The following is a 20,263-nucleotide window of genomic DNA, read 5'->3' as shown; positions in this document are numbered from 1 at the left end:
CCCCAGAAAAATTAAATCATTTGAAAAATTGCTATCAGCCCTCTGGGAAGTAAATATATATTTGATATTTTTCATTTTAACAAGAATATATAATTAGCAAAGCAATAACCATGTCGCTTTAGTAGGATATTATATTATCCCGGTATTTCAAACATGCTGCTGAAGATGGTTAAATTTTCATCTGCTTAGATGTCATAAACATTAACTTTATGGCAATAATTATCTTGATGATTTTACAGTTCTTCCTTACAAATAAAGCATACTATGTATTATAATAAAACATCTAGCTGGGTAATCCTAAAGCTAACTTACCCATTGTATGAACATGAGTTTATTACTAAACCAATTATTGAAATTTTGAATTATAATATCACAACGATGTATCCCTTAAAATGGCAGGCTTTTTACCAGCTTCATAAAAAACAAACTGCTGAATTCAAGAAGAGGAAGTAAAACTGCTTACCTTTTCTAACTTCTTGGCCTCTATGTGCCGTAGTACTTGTTCTCTCCAGTCATGAGGAACTTTATTTTTGCCTGTAGGATCCATCAGAGAGTATTCAGAATTAACTCTTGGATTTGTTCTTTTAGACGGACTAGTCCTTGAGTAATTGAAGTCACTGACCGACATAGTTCTCTCTGGTATATCGTTTGCTGAAGGACGGGCACTCTGAGGTCGGGGTACATTTGGTCCATCAATGCTATGTGTTCTTGCAGAAAGAGGTCTCTGTTGCCCTGACAATTTTGGCGGGGCTCTTCCCGCTGAATGCAAATCCCTATACGTTAAATAATCCCCCTCAGAAGCCAGAGGACGGCGTGAAGATCCAGAATCAACATTAGCTGAAGCAGTAGAAGACACACTACTCTGTCGCTGGAGAGTATTTCGGGTTGCACTAGAAGGATGCCTGTCATTTGGTGAAACAGCCCACATTTCCATATGCCTGCTGCCCATCCTTTGATGCATATTATAGGCAGCACTAGCTCTAACGTTATTATGGTTAGAGAAATTCATGTTGGCTGAATGTTTTGCAGAAGTGCAGCTCTCTGTACCATCCAGCCTTGGTAAGCGCTGAGAAGACAAACAACTTTGTTCAGCTACAGGATTTTGTTTCTGGAGCCACAAAGACTCTTTGGGTACAATATTGCTGCTGTATTGTATATTATATTGAGGGGTAGTGAATGGTTGCGAGGAATTCAGTCCTTGCCCTCTAACTGTATTGGTATCTTCAGGATTATGATTCAAATCAAATTTAATTGCTGTTTTTGTAGATATTAAATCAGAGGATGATGAACAGCCAGGAAATACTTGTAATGGCTGATCATATAAGAGAGTAGCTGACTTGCTCCGGACTATATTTTTTCCATCTGCAGCCATACCTGCTGATTTTATTGCTGGATTGGGGTTCTGGGATCCACTGTCATTTAGAATATCACAGATTTTTAGAGCACCTGTCTCCATGTTAGTTATGCTATGGGATTTCACCACTGGCCCACTCCTCTGTGGAGACAAGTCTTCAGTGCTTTTTGAAAGACACATTTCCGAAGAAGAATCGGTTTCAATGGTGGCACTTCTCTTTAGCTCTGACTTTCTTGCGGCGTGTGGCATGTCTTCAGAATGTCCATTGATACTATTTACTGGGCATACATTTGGATATTTATTTTCGTTTTCCAGTTGTTTAATTTCTTCTTTCATATGGTCATTTATCAAGTCCTTAATTGACATCTCTGTTGATTTTATTTGATTCACTACATTAGATTGTAGTCCCTCTTCAGCTAATTTGCAGATATTCCTGTTGATCTGATGCACAATGTGAGGCTCATCAGTGGCATTGTTTAGTTCAACACCTTTCTCTATTAAAGCTAATCTCTCCTCAATATTTAAACTGAATTCAGATAGATTGGTGGTTTTATCTGGCGAGTTCATTTTTTCTTCTATCAGAGCATTTACTTCTCCATTTTGCAAAAGACTGTTAGAATTTTCATCTTCTTCCCTGTAAAATAAAGCAATCCTAAATATAACAAGAGCAATTTGATAAAATGGCCATATTTGATAAATACATTTTAAGAAAGCAGCATTAAGACAGATTTAACCATCTGTAGAGACAAGTGAACTAGACTCAGGCTCCATTGATTTCAATGGCTTTTACCTAAGTTTGCATTTAATTTCTTATAGTGATCAGACCAAGATAAGGTAAACTATTGTAAATACTGTATAATCAAAAAACTGATTACAGTATCAATTTAAAATATTATTCAAGGGTTTATTTTAAATCATGATAGTTCATTTAATATTTTTATTTAAATAAAATAAAAAATAAAATACTGAAACAAGGAAACATCACAGGGGGGGGGGAAGTATTTATTTGACCATATTAGCTTTCCTGATGCCGCAAGGCAAGCAGAGGGAAGAATAAGTTTTAAGCAAATAATAATAATAGTAATGAAAGCGGTATCAGTCAACCAAGACAAAAGGGACCAGTAGAACTTATCTAAAGTGATAATGGGATTAAACATCTTTTCAATCTTTTCTAACAAACAAACAATGTGATACACCAGAAAATTGTGAACTGCATGATGAAGGGGCAGTCTAAAGCTTTACACAAACAGAAACATTGTTAAGGATTATCTCTTTATTCTGAATGAATTTAAATCTTCAAAACAAGATAGCGGAACCAGTTAATACCTAGTTGAACCCTTCTCTGAGCAATCCTGGAGAACTGGTGAAATGCCAGATAGCTGGAGGATAAGAAATGTTGCTCTTTCTTCAAAAACAGGTAAAGGAATATCCAGAAATTCAATCCGACTGACGTTAGGATTTAGAAAGATGTTTCAGAAATTTATAGAGTGAAGTCTAATAGCATCTTGAAAATAATGCAATGTACAGATTTGTCAAGAACAAAATTGCCAAATTAATCTTATTGCGTTTCTTTGATTGGGTTATTTTATTAATGAATTGAAGGAATGAGGTATCCATAATATGCGTTGACTTCAGCAAACGATACAAAAACCTCACGATATTCTGATTAGTGAGGTAATTAAGCATACTAGATAGCATGACAATTATGAAGTAGAGAGGATGCTTATTAAATTTGCAGATAATACAAAATTACAGAGGATAGAAAAAATGTAAAAAGAAATATTTTTTTCATTATTCCAAATGGTCTTATAACATACTATAGTATTTTTTTCAAACCTGATTTTTGCATTGACAGTCATGGTAATTTCTCTGTCTGGAGAACACAATGATGCTTCTTGGCTACTGTCAGTGTTTAGAGATTCTGAATCCGACATTCGGGAAGGAGAGGAACAATTGCTATTATTCTGATTGCTGTTATGGGTGGGATCATCAGACGAAGAATCTACTGCTTTACTGTCATCTGAAAATAATTTAATTTTATTTAGCATATTCGTATTACTAACTCATGCAAAGGTACATCTATGGTACGCATTCAGTTTAAATGAGGCTTTTCATAGACAGTAAATATCAGGGCCCTTGTGAATCATCTGGAGGAAAACCTCCCTGGAACTCAGTGAGGCTTCTCCAAACCTGCAAATTGAAGCATCATGTCCTGTCAAAGAAATCTCCACCAGAGTCAGAGGTGGTATTCAGCAGGTTCTGACCAGTTCTGACCAGTAGCAGAAATTTTGAGAAGTTTGGAGAACCAGTAAATACCACTGGCCCCGCTCCCATCTATTCTCTGCCTCCCAAATCCCAGCTGATCAGGAGGAAACGGGGATTTTGCAGTAACCTTCCCTTGGAGTGGGGAGGGAATGGAGATTTTGCAATATCCTTCCCCTGTCATGCCCACCAAGCCACGCCCACCTAGCCATGCCACACCTACAGAACCAGTAATAAAAAAAATTGAATCCCACCACTGATCAGAAGTGCCAGTAAACTAGCAGAAAAGTTACACTACCCTGGTAGTTTGGGGAATAGCTTAAGAAAAGCACTTCTATTTTTTGGGAGATGAATGAGTCTGAATGACTCATACAACCCTACTAAATATGCTTAGCTACCTAAATAGTTGATTTTAAGTTTGAATAGTCTGAAGAATCAGCATTTCTATACTGGTATTAGGATAAAGGTATTCCTTTTTTGCCAAATGGTTCCATAATATTATGATTTCACAGTAAGTCATATTTAATAAAGGCTCCATAAAGTTCTCATTTCATAATAATCAGCATGTTTGTTTTGTAACTTTAATGATTTTACCTGGAGCAATTGGCTTTATACAAAAATATTCAATTTTACTTGAAATACAGGTAAGTACTTGACTTACAACAGTTTATTTAGTGACTGAAGTTATAACAGCACTAAAAAAATGACTTACAATATTTTCTCACACTTACGGCCATTGCAGTATCCTGATGGTCACATGACCAAAATTCAGATGCTTGGCAACTGGTTCCTATTTACAACAGTTGCAGTGATCGGCCTTTGTGATTTCTGGCAAGCAAAGTCACTGGGGAAGCCAGATTCACTTAAGCATCGTGTCACTAAAACTGCAAATTAACAACCATGGCAAGAAAGAACACAAAACGGGACAAAAGTCACTTAGCAAATGTCTCACTAAGCAACATAAATTTTGGGCTCAATTATAGTTGTAACTCAAGGACTACCTATATTCAGCTTGGGGCTTTGAGTATACCAAAATATATTAAATTTTTGTGAAATCGTAAGGCAGCAGTTTGTCCATTTCTTTACAATGAAAATATCTGACAAATTCTGTGTTCAAATCTTACAAAATAGCAAATGGATTGAAGAACACTTTAACAAAATAACAACAAAATTATAGGAACTACAAACACAAAATAGTAAAACTTTATCATCCTAATCTAAGTATATTTGTACTAATTATTTATATTAAAACCACACAAAAAAAGATTAAGATAATGCAATACAGAATTGTCAATAAAGCAGAAACGCAGCAAATAAACAAAGCATGGAGAGTGGTCAGCATATCAAACAAACTAGGCTGCAAGATATAATAAAGAGTTGCAGATTTGGCTTATTTAGGTTAATCCAAAATTGAAGATGTGGAAGACAACAAGCACAAACCCAAATAATAAGCACTGAACTGGAAGAAGGTAGGTAGAATACAAGACAACAACGACAAAAATCAAATTTAAGCACACAAAACTGTCTTTACACAGCATTGGGATCTCTTTTGTTTCCCAATAGCTGCAATCCAGGCACAAACTCTCTACATGGGGCTCCCCTTGAGATGCACCCGAAGACTACAGCTAGTTCAGAATGCGGCCGCACGGGCCATCATGGGAGGGACAAGATACTCCCATATAACACCACTCCTGCGCGAGCTGCACTGGCTGCCTGTGGTTTTTCGGGTGCGTTTCAAGGTGTTGGTTACTATCTTCAAAGCGCTCCATAGCATGGGACCTAGTTACCTGCGGAATCGCATCTTACCTCACACATCCTCACGACCAATCCGCTCTCCCAAGGAGGGACTCCTCCAGGTGCCATCCGCCAAGCAGTGCCAGCGGGTGGCGCCTAGGAGTAGAGCCTTCTCTGTGATGGGCCCAACCCTCTGGAATGACCTCCCCCCCGATATTAGAACTACTAACGACCTCCGCTCCTTCCGACAGAAGCTTAAGACCCACCTGTTCCAATTAGCTGGCTTGACTGATGTATAGTCCCATCTTTAACCTCCTGGCAAACATCTTACTGTGTAATTTTTAGGGAAAATTTTAATTATATTTGTATTTTAATTTAAATTTGGTACAGCACATTCTACCTCCTCCGTTTATATGTTTATATGTTTATATATTTATACACATTTATATTTTGTATCCATATGGTTTTTAATATGTCTGTACACCGCCCCGAGTCCTGTTTAGGAAAGGGTGCGGTTTATAAATAAAAGTTTACTTACTTACTTACTTACTTACAAACAACTGAAGAAGGAGCTTAAGTAAAAAATATGTGAGTATAAATGTATTTTTATGCTACTTTTCAAGCAAAACTCTTATTTGTAACTTTAGTCAACTCAGAGAAATAGATCTCTTTTTAAAGCATTTATCACTGAATAAAGGCCTACCTTTTTTGCTATTGCCAAGTGCTACTACTTTTGGTTGGTTAATTGAAGTTTCTATGAGAGGAGGTCTCATTTCTGCTACTTTCATTTCCTCATCAGAAGATAGTTCTTCTGATTCCTGTAAAAGAAGATGAACATGAGGTTTGTCAACATAACTACAAACAGCCTTTAAGGTTAACGCAAAGATCTTGAAGCAGCAGTCTCTAACTTTTCTGGCACCAGGGACAGGTTTTGTGGAAGACAATCTTTTACAAGTGGTTTCGGTTTTGCTTGCTCACCCCCAGCTGTGCAGTCCGGTTCTTAACAGGCCAGAGACCAGGAGCAGTCCGTGGCCTCAGGGTTGGGGACCACTGCCTTAAAATATTTTCCACAAAGCTGTTGTTTAAGAGGTATATAGCTGTATTTGGAAAGCTGGTCTTCAGAAAAAAGAGCTTCCCATCAAAGACTATAAAAATGTTACCTCACTGGGTGTTTTAATTTAGGCTAGTAAAATATGGAATGCAGTGAAAAATATATTTTCCATACTGAATACTAGGAATAATAGTATGTAGGATATTTGTAAGCTACAAAAGTCTCATCTAACTTGAGCAGGGGTGAAATTCAGCAGGTTCTGACAGGTTCTAGAGAACCGGTAGTGGAAATTTTGATTAGTTCAGAGAACCCGCAAATACCACCTCTGGCTGGCCCCAGAGTGGGGTGGGAATGGGGATTTTACAGTATCTTCCCCTGCCACGCTCACCAAGTCACACCCACAGAACCGGCAGTAAAAAAAATTGAATTTCACCACTGAAATTGACGCTATATAAATGAAACGTTTATTATACCTGACTTCTTTTAATCATGCTGATTGAAAATTTTCTAATACTAATTCTCACAAAGTTATAAAGCTAGGACAGCATCAAATAAAAGCAATAGCAACAATAATGATATTTTAGTTGGACAAAAATAATAAAAATATATTTTTGAAATGTTACCAGGTAACAAATTTAAATAAATGCACATAATAATTGCCTAAATTTGTTACCAGGTAACAAATTCGGTAATTATTCTTAGCATTTATTTAAATTTACTATTCAGTAAAAAGTTTGATGTTGGTAACTAACAGAGCGATACTATCCATGACTACTCAAATGCATGATAGTTTTGGGAGACATGTATAGGATTATTCTATTTTTAGGAGGCATGTATACAATTACTGTATGAAGTATGCATGGGAGTTTATTGTTTTAGATTTATACAAAATATATTGAAAATTATATACTCCTTATGTTTTATCCAAATTTAATGCCACAATGATAGAGAATAAGACATAGAAATACATAAAATACCTCCAGAGTATCTTCATGGTTAACAATTGGCTTCACATTTTCTGTGATTTTAACTTGATTGTTCATCTGTGAATTTCTGGTACTGTTCTCATCATCTGATTCATTAGGTTTCTGCACACAGTTTCCCATAACATTCTGCTCGTTTTCCATTTTGTTTTTCACTGGAGTAATTTCTAAAGTCTAAATATTTAACACAGTAAGAAAAGATTCCCATTGGATGAGGCCTCTTACGTATACTAAAAATAATGTGCAGATATTATAAATAATCAATATCCCCCACTTCCTCAGATTCCAATTTTGATATCAGATAAATTTAGCAGTTGTAAAGTATTACTGACTCCAGACTGCAACGTATCTTGCTGCATTTCAATAATAAAATTGAGGATTGCAAAATAATAAACAGCTGGATTTCACTCACAAGAGTGTGGACCTCACTCAACAAAATTAGCAGAATTGGTGACAAATAAAGTGGGACTTACTGCATGTTGAAACAGAAGAAATGAAAATGCATTATAGTATAGAGAAAGGTAGTATAAATTCATCAAATCCAAAGTTTACCTACACTGGTCCTAACGCTTTCCTACCAGCCCATTATAAACTCAACTATACATGTAAAAAAGGCGCTATTTATTAATATATAGTGAAAATATAGAAGAAACAAGTTTTTATCAAAAACAATGAGAAAACAATATAGTTCTATGCAGGATTATTTTAAAAAAATGTTTTACAACATATTATCATTTTTATTGCTTTCTGCCCTTCTTCCAAAAATGCTTATAGCAAACATGCTTATTTACCCAATCAAACCATGTTACTATGATGCAATAGTCTGAATTTGTTTCTTGAATTTCAGATATATGGCCTTGACCCAAAGTATTTCTGCAAATTAAGAGTAATTTATTTTATAACAGGGCATTAACTAAGTGGTGGAATGGGACAAAAGTTCAATTAAATTCAAAAGTGCTTTGGATTATATTTCAAGCATCAACATTAACAAATGTATGTTACCGTCTTCTTTTTTTAACAGTAGCTAAGCCCCGTGTATCAATTACTCTCATTCCAGGCTAGTAGTTGGAAGTACTCCAAGACCCTGCTCAAGTCAGTGTGATATCCATCTGTAGAAAACCTACCAGCTTTTCTCTCTTCTTGAGAAGAGCTGACCTGGACATTTACCTGCTTGTAACTGACAAGCCAGAGGGCTTTTTTGGTGATAGCACCAAGACTTTGGAATCCCATTTTGCTACCAGATTTTAAGTGCTATTGTCATATATTCTTTATATGTTCTTAATTGTGCTGGGTTTCAACACTTTGAGGCGGTTTCTGAAAGTTTCTTTAGATTTTTAAACGATTTGATTCTTTATAGGTTTATTATTTTCTTTATCTTGATTCGTTATCTATTAGTTGTAATGTTAACTGAATGGGCCAGTCTGCTAACCAAAATTGTGAAACACATTATTTATTTCTGATATATCTATCTTGGATGAACATCTTGTAAAATGTACAGAATGTCAATTATAAGGTTTTTTTTTAAGTTATCTTCACATTAACTAAAGTTTTTAAAAAATTAAAGAGTTCAAATTTTCACTGCTGTCAAAAGTGTAGTGAACTTGTAGTGAAAAGTTGGAAAATTTCTAGCATTAAACTGAATCTAACCTTTACTCCTATATCCTTTACTGAAACTTGTTGGCTTTCTTGCTTTGCTTCTTTATTAGTTTCTTCTGTGTTTTCTTCATCTTTTAATCGGTGTACTATTGTTTGAACAGTTTTGACCATATTCTTCAGTTCATCAGGGTAAGGTGTTGGATACCTCTTCAAATTACCCTCCTATAGAAAATAAATCAATTTTAAAATTAACTAGTTATAAATTGCAGCAAAAAGTGTTCCACATTCTGATCAATACAGTAAGTGCAGTTACTCCTCAATTTACTACCACAAGGGGTACAGAATTTTGGGTGTAAATTAGGGCAGTTGTTAAATGGGTCACCATGTGACCTGACTCTATTTTATAAACATTTTTACAGTAGTCGTAAATTAAGTCACCCGCCATTAAGCAAATCAGGTGGTTGTTGTCAACCCTGAAGCTGACCTGATTGAAGCCATTTTTGACAGCTTCCGGGTTGCCACACTGGAGCTGAGGGATAGGGAGGGGGGAGTTGAGATAGTTGGGATTCCGTAGCCAAAACAAAATACTTTCTGTTGTGAACCAAGGACATTCTCACACCCTGTCAGAGAAAGGCAGAATGATGTCACCCAGCAACATGACTCGAAGTGTGATTGGACCATGTAACTGATTGTTTTGAGAAAGTGACTTTTTACTTTTAATTAGGTGACACTTGTGTGGGTCCTCAGAGTTGGTATTCACCAGATCTGTGCCAATATATTTCCTATTCTTTGAGGAATTCACCTGCCTTGGAGTTCTCCTTGATATGGATCTATTACTTGGAACTCTGACAGTTGTTAAGGGAATCCAGCATATCCAATGGAACTTTTTTGCGGTTTTCTGCCACAAATTGCAGACACATGACTACAGGACGCTTCAACCAGTCATAAATGCAAACCAGTTGCCAAGCATTTTATGACAGTCAAAAGTACTGTCTGTAAAAGGCTGTAAAACATGCTTTCTGAGGTTTACATAACTTCGAATAATCAGTAAATAAGGGCTATCAGTAACAGCACCTATATCTTGGTCACTTTCCATCTGGACTACTGTAATCTGTTATACTTGGGGCTACCTTAGAAGACCATCGGGAAGTGTTGGCTGCCACCACCCATCAGTTTGCTCATGTTACATGCCTGATCTGCAAGCTGCACTGGATCCAGGTTTTCTTCCAGGTACAATGTAAGGTGCTGGTTATCACCTTTAAAGTCTATCACCTTTAAAGCTCTATAGCAGGGGTCTCCAACCTTAGCAACTGGTTAGGTAACTGAACAGGTTATCTGTAGGACCACCTCTCCCTGAGATCATCTGCCCAGCCCATCAGATCAAATAGGATATGCATTGACAGATTATCCACTTCAGCAAAATATTACATCCAAAGCAGCTTGTGGTTCACCTGTAAAGAATAAAGCTAAAGGCAGGACAACACAATAAAGCAAATACATACTCTAGGTGGTGCTTCTCTTTCATCTTTATCTTCATCACATTCAAAAGCCACCTGAGCACGCTGCTTCCTTTGTTCCTCCCACAGTGAAGGATTGAAACTTTCATTATCAGATATGAACATAACTGAATAAAAGTATAAAGGTAAGTTAGAGAAAATAAAGTAATTCATACAACAGCACGTAGCATTTCTTAAAATCCTCCTTAACAAAACAGACAGAATGCACTATAAACAGCTAAAGCCCAAGCTCCAATTTGAAATGAATGAAGTTTCCATTTCCATTACTACCTGGCAACAGGGATAGTCAAGATCTGATAAACTTTACTGAAATCAAATGAAAAATATTTAGATCTGAAAACTCATAACTTAATCTTGTTTTTAAAAAAATGAAATGTTTATAGACAGTCCTAAACATGACAATTTACTTGGTGATCATTCAAAGTTACAGCAGAACCCCCCTCAAAAGGTACTTACAACCCAGTTCTGCGCTCACGCTCTCTCTCTCTCTCTCTCTCTCTCACACACACACACACACACACACACACACACACGTGACTGCATTTGGGCACTTGGCAACTTGCCCACATTTATGGCTGTTTGCAGCATCCTGCTGTCATATGATCCCAACTCATGATGTTTTTGCTGAAAACACATTTACTTCTGATTTTCAGCAAAGATGCCCGACAGCAAATAAATTTGTTAATGATCCTGGCAGTCATTTAACATCTGCAGCAATCACTTTATAAGTATGGTGTTTGCTTAACAACCATCACAAAAAAGGTCATAAAATAGGGTCAGTCATGTGAGGGCCCGCTTTATGACTGCCATGACTTATGACATAATTGGCCAGCTCCATTATCATTGTAAGTTGAGGACTAATTTTACTAATTGCTCTAAGTATCACAATTTCAGAATTCTCTACAACTGAAAGACTGCTGAGGAAATAACCACTTGTTGTTGTTTTTTCAAATTTGTTAATTTATATTTTGGACCAGATATTGCACTCAGACTGTCCTAAGGGCTACAATTATCTATGTTTATAAACAGTAATGAGAGAAATTATGCACAATGAATCTATTCATCTTCTCATCCCAATTAAGACTTGATAAAGCATGAAGCAATTTATAAAACAGATAATGTGGTTATTCCTAATGTATTCCAGAAGGCAAAATTTCAGGCAGCTCCCAATTATTTCACGAGGATTTCTTCTTTATGCAGTTTAAATTGTACCTTGTTTTTTCCCTTTGATATGAGACAGTAGATGTGAACTACTGATTTTAATCTGAGCTATAACTTCCAATTTATTCTTTACTCAATGCTCAGAGCATGTCCAGAACATAGACACAAAACACATTCATTTATAAGTGCTGTAAAGTTATAGTGTAATATGCCTTAAACAACAGTTGTTTAGATGCTGCCTCACAAGTCTGTGAGCCAAAACCTAAAAATCTTTCAGAATCTTAATGGTCATCATATCACTATTATACTGGTGAGAGCTACAGAATTTAAATATTGTTAATTCTTGTTTCTCCCATGAAACATGTTAAAGACCTTTGCAGGTATTTTGAATTTCTAAGGTAAGGCAAACAAACCCAATCTAAGCATTTTTTATTCCAAGTAGCATTTTGTATAATAATCAATAAATATAATTCTTACCATCTTCAGATCTTGGTTGTTGTGGGAACATATAATTAGTAACAACAGTTTCCTGTGTTTCTGGATCAACTTCTTTTTGAAGTGGAATGAGAGGTTTAGACTGTGAATGAAAGAAGGGAACATTTATGAATACATATATAGATTATACAGGTTAAGCTACTATAATTCATTTTTTAATCTAATTATTTATAAAAATTGCTGTAAAACATTAAATATGGTTCTTTGAGAGCAGTTCAAAATTTGCTCTGGATTATTAGATGATTGTTCTCTACAGATCTCAAAGGGGCAAAAATCTGCTAGCGTGGGAAAAAGCAACAAAGCCTACTTGAATGATTCAACGTGCCTGACTCCACAGAATCTTATCTCAGTGCTGAAGGTATAGTGATAAAAGACAACTGTATACAGCTCCAAAAGTTAATTTATTATATTTGTACTGTCACTTCATATTAAGAGATAAACCATGATTTGGAATTAGTCATTGGTAATTGTTTGGACACAAAACAAATCTTATGTTGATAGCAAAAAAATGTCTAAGATATATAACGATAAGATAAACATGTGTTGAAATAAAGAGGGGGGAGAGAGGGAGAGAGAGTTGGGCAACTATGTAAATTTGATAAATAAGTAAATAAATATTCATGTTTAATTATAACCACAATGGGTATATAATATGAGGTGGGTCACATATTATATAGGTGATTAGTCATTAGAGAGAGCTTATTTACAAAAATCATATATGCCTATTAAAACAATAGTAAAAGTCATGGAACAGAATATTAAATATGTTATTTGTTCAATGTATGAGGAAACAAGTAAAGTTCAGATATTCGTTCTTCATATGGAAATACGAAAGAACTTAATTTCCAGCAATTAGACAAGCATATGTTTTACTGTGTAAGTAAAACTGTCTTTTATATTTTACTGAAACATTTTCCTTCCTTCCTTACATTTTCTTCCTTCCTCCACACACACCCTGCATTCTGCTCAGAATGAGCCACAGAATGAGGAAGGGAGGGAGGGAGGCTTAAACTTTACTTAACAAGCAAATGAGAAATATAATAAACATTATCTAACCCAAGTATTTTCAACTGCACTTTTATAGACAAGGAAGGGAAGATATTTCTTAAGAAACTGAGTAATAACTGCTCAGAGAGTTTTTTGAGTATCTAACATTCTCTCGATGACAGTTATTTCACTTTATTTCTGGGAAACATGGCAACATATTCAATACAACACTTCATGATAAAAATATCAAATGTACAAGTCAATATTATGAAATAATTTTTCAATGTATTTTCAGTTCAAGTGCTATTTTTAAAGCATACTCTGTTTCAAAGGAAATATAAATATTAAATTATGAAATACAAATACCATTTACCTGATTATCTGATAACCACAAAGCAGTCAAATGTTGTAGTTGCAAAATGCTATAAGGCAAATACTTCAATCTGTGAATAAAAGTCAAGATGATTGTTTAGCTAACCAGCAAATCAAAGCAGTAATAATTATTTATTCCTAAAATACAGCAATAAAATGGTCATTCTTTCCACATTCTTATCCATTTTAATTTTTCTCTTTTTAATTATTATTGGGATTATAAATTATTCTTGTGGTAACTTCAGCTTTTTAAGTGGTTCCAGACAGTTTTACACAGCTAGACTGTGAATAAGTTCTGAAGCAGAACTCAAATAATTCAGGAGTAAGGCATTTGCACACTGCTCTGGATCATTGAATAATATAAATGAATTAAAAACAAAGGCAAAAAAAGAGGCGAATCCATCATAATGTCTTCAACTTGTCACTTGATCTTCCTGGTGTGAAATACTGCCCTTTTTCTTGCCAACACAACTGCAGCCCCTGCAACCTTCAAACTATTCTGGAATCAAAGCACATTTCTCTTGCAAACAACTATGCTCTTTCCTCAGTGCCCACTCCTGTCTAAATTGTTAAGTCACATTTTTTAACGCTTCCTAGACATACCTTTTCCCACCAACAGAAACTATAAAATAATACATCAAAATATTTTACATAATGTATGCTTTATATAAATAAAATATATTAGGTGTTCATTCCATCTTCATCCAAAGAAACAATAATTCTCCATTTGAATAACCCATCATTTTATGCTTATAACAATTCTATGTGAGAAATAGTGATTGGATTATATCCATCCAGAGCTTCATTGTGAATAACAGAATAATCATGCAAAATAATGTAAGTTACAAACCTATTATCACTTAAATTTATAACTTTTAATTTCTGCATATCACCCATTTCCTCTGGAAGAATCTCCAATTTATTAGAATGAAGAAACAAAACAGTTACATATTTCCAGCTTCCAATCTGAAAAAAAATAAAGATAATTATGCAGAAGCTTATTTTATCAATAATAAATGTACATATTGCTATTTTGCTGTTGAATATAAAAGTATATTTCAATATGACAATTTTGAATTACCAAAATTGATAGAAAACACAGCTAAAAGATCATATTTCTGATCATATTTAGACTTTATACTTTGCAGAGAATATATTTCACATTGAGATTACATGTATTTTTTCTATAGGAAGACAATCTGCAGCCACTGTATCAGTCCTGAACAACTCTTCTGCAGAACCTGGAAATCCAGTTGATACTATCAAATTAAGATAAGCCAATAAAATCAGACTAATATACTTTAGCAGTTGGGTCCTTTATGATCAACTCTCTAAGTTCAAATACCAAAGCATTTAGTACTAGAAGGAAAAGAAAGCCTTTGCACAACTGCTTCTGGTATGAAATCAGATTATGTTTTCTGAATCGGTAGGCCCTTTAGGCAATTATAATCTGGGCCAGTGTTGGTGAACTGAGTGCCAAAATGGCAGCGCACACCAGGAAGATGATCTTCCAGTTTCCAGCGTGCACATGCACACCAGTCACCGGGTCTTCTGGTTTCTGGCGTGCATGTGTGCACGAAAACCAGCTGGCCAGTGCGCATATGTGTGCTGGAAACCAGAAGATCATCTTCCCGGCATGTGCACTGGCCGGCTGCTCTTCCATTTTTGGTGCTCCTGAACGTAGGAAGACCAGTTGGCCAGTGCACCAGAACCTGGAAGAACAACGGGCAATAGCTCATGTGCCCAGAGAATGGCTCTGCATGCCACTTCTAGGTTCACCATCATGGATCTATGCTACAATCACCTAACAACTCAAGTACTGCAATGCATTCTTCACAGGGCTGTCCTTGAAGATCACTGGGAAGATTTAATTGGTATGGAATGCAGCAGTATGAGCATGCCTTGTGTCCTACTGTGTGCAATTCAAGATGTTTATTGTTATCTCTAACCATGTTATCCCTACATGGTTTCTGGAAAGAGAGATCAGCAAAACATACTCTATCTCTTTCAAGTCTTTCCATTAGTAGAAGAGCAAGTTTGGATTAACTGTGTATTCTAATAACAGAAAAGTCTTAATGCATGATCAAAAAAGGTGTAGAGTACTTCATGGTCATCAAAACAGAGTCCTTCATTTCCAAATATACAATTTTGCACATTTTGTCACATACAGGACAGTGCTCCAAGTGGTAAAAAGTTTTTAACAAGTATTTCCTTCCCCAGCTTCCCCATTTCGCATTACAAATAGTTACACTCTCCCAAGCAGTTTTCGTTTTTATTCATTTGTTAAATTTACATCCTTCTTTTTGAGTAACTTGTGCCACAATGAATCATTTGGCAGATGAGTACCCTCTGTACTTGAGCATTTTTATACCAATTTTCCAAGAATCAGGAGTTTCAAAGTTGGTTTCTAGTTTATGTCAAAAAAAAATTAAAGCCACATTTAAAAAAAAAAATCTTAATAATCTAAGCCTATAAACACAAACAACTGGATCCATGAATAAAAGCATACCTCTGGTGGCAACTGTGTTAAAAAATTATGATCTGCAGCAAAAGTCCTTATGTTAGAGAGCTGCCCAATAGATGAAGGCAAAGTTTCAATTTCATTGAAGCTGCAATCTAGTTCTTCAATTGATGTTAACCTAAACCAATTTCAATAAATAAAATTAAAATAAATTAAAAATAAAACTATTTGTTAGAAGAATATAAATTCAAGTATGGAAAATATAAACAATACCAATTGAAACTTGAATTGCTACTGATTGGAACAAAGTTCAATATCCCAAATCCCTGTAGACCCCCCCAAAATAATCTAAACCTACTGGATATGCAGGATTATAAACTTCAAAATGGATACAAATACAAATATGGCTATATTAATAGATTTGAAAGGCATTAGGTAAACTATTCTATTTAAGTTATTCATTAAAGAACCATTAAAATGAAATATAACATGTTCTTTGCTAAAGGAGATATAGAAATACTTACCCTCCTATGGAATCTGGCAAGTACATTAACTGATTTTCATCAATTTTAAGAACTGTTAATTTCTTTAGACAACCTGTTATAAAAGAAATATCAAAATCGTAGTCACATGACATAATCTACATCACTGTAGAGGAAGCAAGCAATCTCTCAAGGTATCTTCCCTTTTTTATGTGCAACTATTTCATTGTATCCTGTGCAAACCTGACTAGCAAGATTATTCTAGTCCTAGGTCAATTGCAACCAAAATCAAACCAAACTTTATTACAAAGGTAAAAGTACTTCTTTTAATTTTATTATTATTTATTATTAAAGGACATCCATAGACACTGTCAATTGAGGAAAAGAGAAACAATTTATTTGCAAGTGTCCTTATGGTTACTACAGAGCACTATCTAAAACCATAAATATTTAATAATTGACAAGACCTATACTATATTCTGTATTCCCTTTGCTGGATCTCTGATCACAAACAAAGTTGAACTGGGATAATGAGAACTCTAGACTAATAAATCTGGCAGGCGCTGTATTTTACAGCATGCTAACTAACGCAAAACAATTTGGAAATATTAATCCACCTACTGCATTACATTGGATTTGTTAAACCACTGTCATGAGGGACGGCGTCCTTGGTGCTCTCTGAGTTTGCTTGTTTTCTCGCAGATGTTTCATTACTCAAACTAAGTAACATCATCAGAGCTGGTCTAGAGAAAAACTGGCACTGATGTTACTTAATTTGGGTAATGAAATGTTTGCAAGGAAACCAGCAAGCTCAGAGAGCACCAAGGACCCCTCATGCCAACCCTGAGCTACAAATATTCTCCTTTATTACTACCACTGTAATTGTTTCCACTGATGAATTACTTTTAAGTTAACTTCAATATAAAATTGTTCTTTAAAATAAAAAAAGACAAGGTATGTTTTTTGGTTTATGTGCTAGAAAAGCATATTTATGTTGAAATAAAGAATGCCAAAATGTGGTCATGGTGTTATGATATATTTATAGCTAACAATACAAACCAATGGACTCTGGCAGCTGCTGAAGTGAATTACTAGATAATAGCAGGTCTTGTAAACTTTCACATCCTGAAACACCTTCTTCAAGAGTTTCAATATTGTTTTTGGAAATATCCAAGTAGGTCAAGTGCTTCAAACTGCCCATAAACTGAAAATACAGAGACACTGGTAAAATGCAAAGCTTGTGAATTAAAACATGAATATACCTACTCTACATGTAAATCAATTCTAATGCAATTTTTATTTGCTATGACATCAGATCATACTTATGCTCTGTTACAAATTAGGATGTATACTTTAATCAAAGTTTTACAGAATCCAAATCTAGAGAAAAAGATATTTCATTGTGGGATTCTACTAAATATTTTAACCAATTCCCCCTCTCTATGAATTCAAGAAAGGTGATAAGCTATGTCACACAGAAAAATTACTCCTTGTCATTTTCAGACTTTTATCCCGAAGGTATATTTGTTGAGTTTTTGCTGAATGTAAAGAGAACTTTTTTCATGAATCTCTTTCAGGAAAGGTGACCAGCATTCTTGAATACAATTATACATTTAAGCATTAAGCATACTACTGAATTGTTATAGTAGTTGTCAGTGGTGGGTTTCAAATTTTTTTAGAACCTCTTCTGTAGGTGTGGCCTGCTTTGTGGGAGTGGCTTACTGACCATGTGACTGGGTAGCTTGCCAGCCATGTGACCGAGTGGGAGTGGCTTGGCATTCATGTGACTGGGTGGGTGTGGCCAAATTGTAAAATGTGGTGAAACTCACTTAACAACGCACTTGCTTGGCAACCAAAATGTTGGCTCAGAAATTCTGGCATTTGAAGCACACACCCTTTAGGGGAAAAAACCCCAGAGGTGTTCAAACTTGACAACTTTAAGACTTGTGGACTTCAACTCCCAGAATTCCTCTTCTCGCTCTTCATCTTGATGATGTGCGGACGGGCAGGGGGAGGGAGAGGGAACTGATTCTAAACGGCACTGTAGATTTGTGGAACCTCTTCTATAGAAGAGGTTAGAACTGGCAGGAACCCACCCCTGGTAGTTGTAATATAAATCTAAAAATAATAAATATACATTACCCCTGGAACAAGTGTTAGTTTGTTATCATCCATCCAAAATTCTTTTAACCCACTTAATTGTTCAAGTACTTCAGGCTGATAGAAATAAAAAAATATACATTATAATCATTTTTATAACAGAATATTTAACAGAAAATACAATATTAAGAAAACAATACTGAGAATTTTGCTGATTCGTTTTATGTATTTATACATAGATGTTTTGCTCTCTATTCAAAATCTTTATTTTTATCTTCAATATTTTTACTAACTATTCAGTTTATTGAATTACATAAATCTAGAGTCGTCGTTTCAATGCATACATTCAATGTGTCACCAAAATGCTGTGCCAATAGCAAATAAAATTTGGGGAAAATGTGAATTGTGTCAGCTTTAAAATGACACAATTCAATACAGTTAGCTTAGAATATAAAAGTTAAGGCAACTTCTTATCTGTCATTGTCTAAAAGATTTAAGGATATGACCTTTTAAGCGAAACTGAAAGTACAACTTACCACTTCTGTGAATTCATTACTTCCCAGATCTAGCCTCTCCAACTGGGTCAGTCTGTTCATGGTTCTGCAGAAATGAAAAGGATTAAAAATTCTTAGATTTAAGGGAAATGCCAATTATATCTTATTTTCATCTACTCATTCTGATGCCTTTTAAATAAGCATTACACATTTAACAGTTATAGAAAACATACCAAAAAGGATCAGAATTCATAAGAAGTAAACAGTCATATTATCTTACTACTAAGATTAAATGATTTTGCTCTAAATACTAGCATATATACTTAGTATATTTCTTGTGTTTTAATCTAATTGTAATAATTACTGATAAAATTTATATGCCCTCCAATTTGCAGCAATTCTATAAATAAAATAAATGCTCAAAGTTAAATTATGGGAAGTTATTTGCTAAAATAATAAGGCAGGATACAGATAAATTAAAACAAATTAAACTGAAAACTAATGGGCAGTCTGTTATATAATAGAAAAGGAGCTAAAAATCAAAATTATGACACTTTTGTTATAATAAAAAGGACTAATTAGAGAAGACACACAAAACTATCAACAACATTTTCAAAGGAATAAAATTCACAAGGGAAAAAGAAAAAGCAACATGATTCCTGGATATTCTCATCAGCAGAATTAGAATAGCAAATTAGAAGCACAAGTCTATCCCAAAAGCTCCAACACCAACCAAGTATTCTATTATTACCAAGTAACAACCCAACCTTCCACAATAGAAACTGAGCAAGAACACTATTTAGGCGAGGACAAACAACTGCAGCAACCCCAAACACCAGAAAAGGAATCAAATCATCTGTACAATTTTCCCCAACAAAATGGATACCCCATCAACTTTATCAAGTGTCTCAACCTCAGACCAATATAGCACAATCAACACAAGCTGTGGAAAAGGATAACATTGCCAACGCTACCATCAAAAACCATAAACACACTATTACAACCATTACGGTTATTGTTGCTACTACTGTAAACCAACGAAAGCCCTCCAGAAATCCTAAGTAAACCAAAAGATCCAGCAGAACCAGAAGAAAAAACAGGAGTCACCTGCAACATATAATGTGAGGACTATTATTGCCATTTATGTAGGACAAACAAAACTAGCAGAGCGCATCCAGGAATAACAATTAGCAGTCAGAAGACATGATGAAAGC

At 35.0% G+C, this 20,263-nt stretch overlaps 1 protein-coding gene across 4 annotated transcripts in view; it reads right to left on the bottom strand.

The window, feature by feature from the left end:
- ERBIN (erbb2 interacting protein) overlaps window positions 1-20,263 on the bottom strand; it is a 92,168-nt gene that overhangs the window by 17,935 nt on the left and 53,970 nt on the right. For all 4 annotated transcript variants that reach the window (XM_081942602.1, XM_081942605.1, XM_081942603.1 and 1 more), the window contains exons 8-21: window positions 19,092-19,155; window positions 18,598-18,672; window positions 17,515-17,659; window positions 16,498-16,570; window positions 16,022-16,151; window positions 14,363-14,478; window positions 13,514-13,583; window positions 12,136-12,235; window positions 10,483-10,604; window positions 9,032-9,202; window positions 7,379-7,558; window positions 6,054-6,168; window positions 3,191-3,374; window positions 464-1,988 (exon numbers count right to left, since the gene is read on the bottom strand). In XM_081942602.1, the coding sequence (XP_081798728.1) occupies window positions 464-1,988; window positions 3,191-3,374; window positions 6,054-6,168; window positions 7,379-7,558; window positions 9,032-9,202; window positions 10,483-10,604; window positions 12,136-12,235; window positions 13,514-13,583; window positions 14,363-14,478; window positions 16,022-16,151; window positions 16,498-16,570; window positions 17,515-17,659; window positions 18,598-18,672; window positions 19,092-19,155 (3,070 nt within the window). The remainder of the gene's footprint in view (window positions 1-463; window positions 1,989-3,190; window positions 3,375-6,053; window positions 6,169-7,378; window positions 7,559-9,031; window positions 9,203-10,482; window positions 10,605-12,135; window positions 12,236-13,513; window positions 13,584-14,362; window positions 14,479-16,021; window positions 16,152-16,497; window positions 16,571-17,514; window positions 17,660-18,597; window positions 18,673-19,091; window positions 19,156-20,263) is intronic.

This window comes from Natrix helvetica (assembly GCF_964273705.1).
Source record: "Natrix helvetica genome assembly, chromosome: 2".
Lineage (NCBI taxonomy): Eukaryota > Metazoa > Chordata > Lepidosauria > Squamata > Natricidae > Natrix > Natrix helvetica.
Note: the sequence above shows the minus strand (reverse complement) of the source record. Positions and strands in the feature narration are given on the sequence as shown.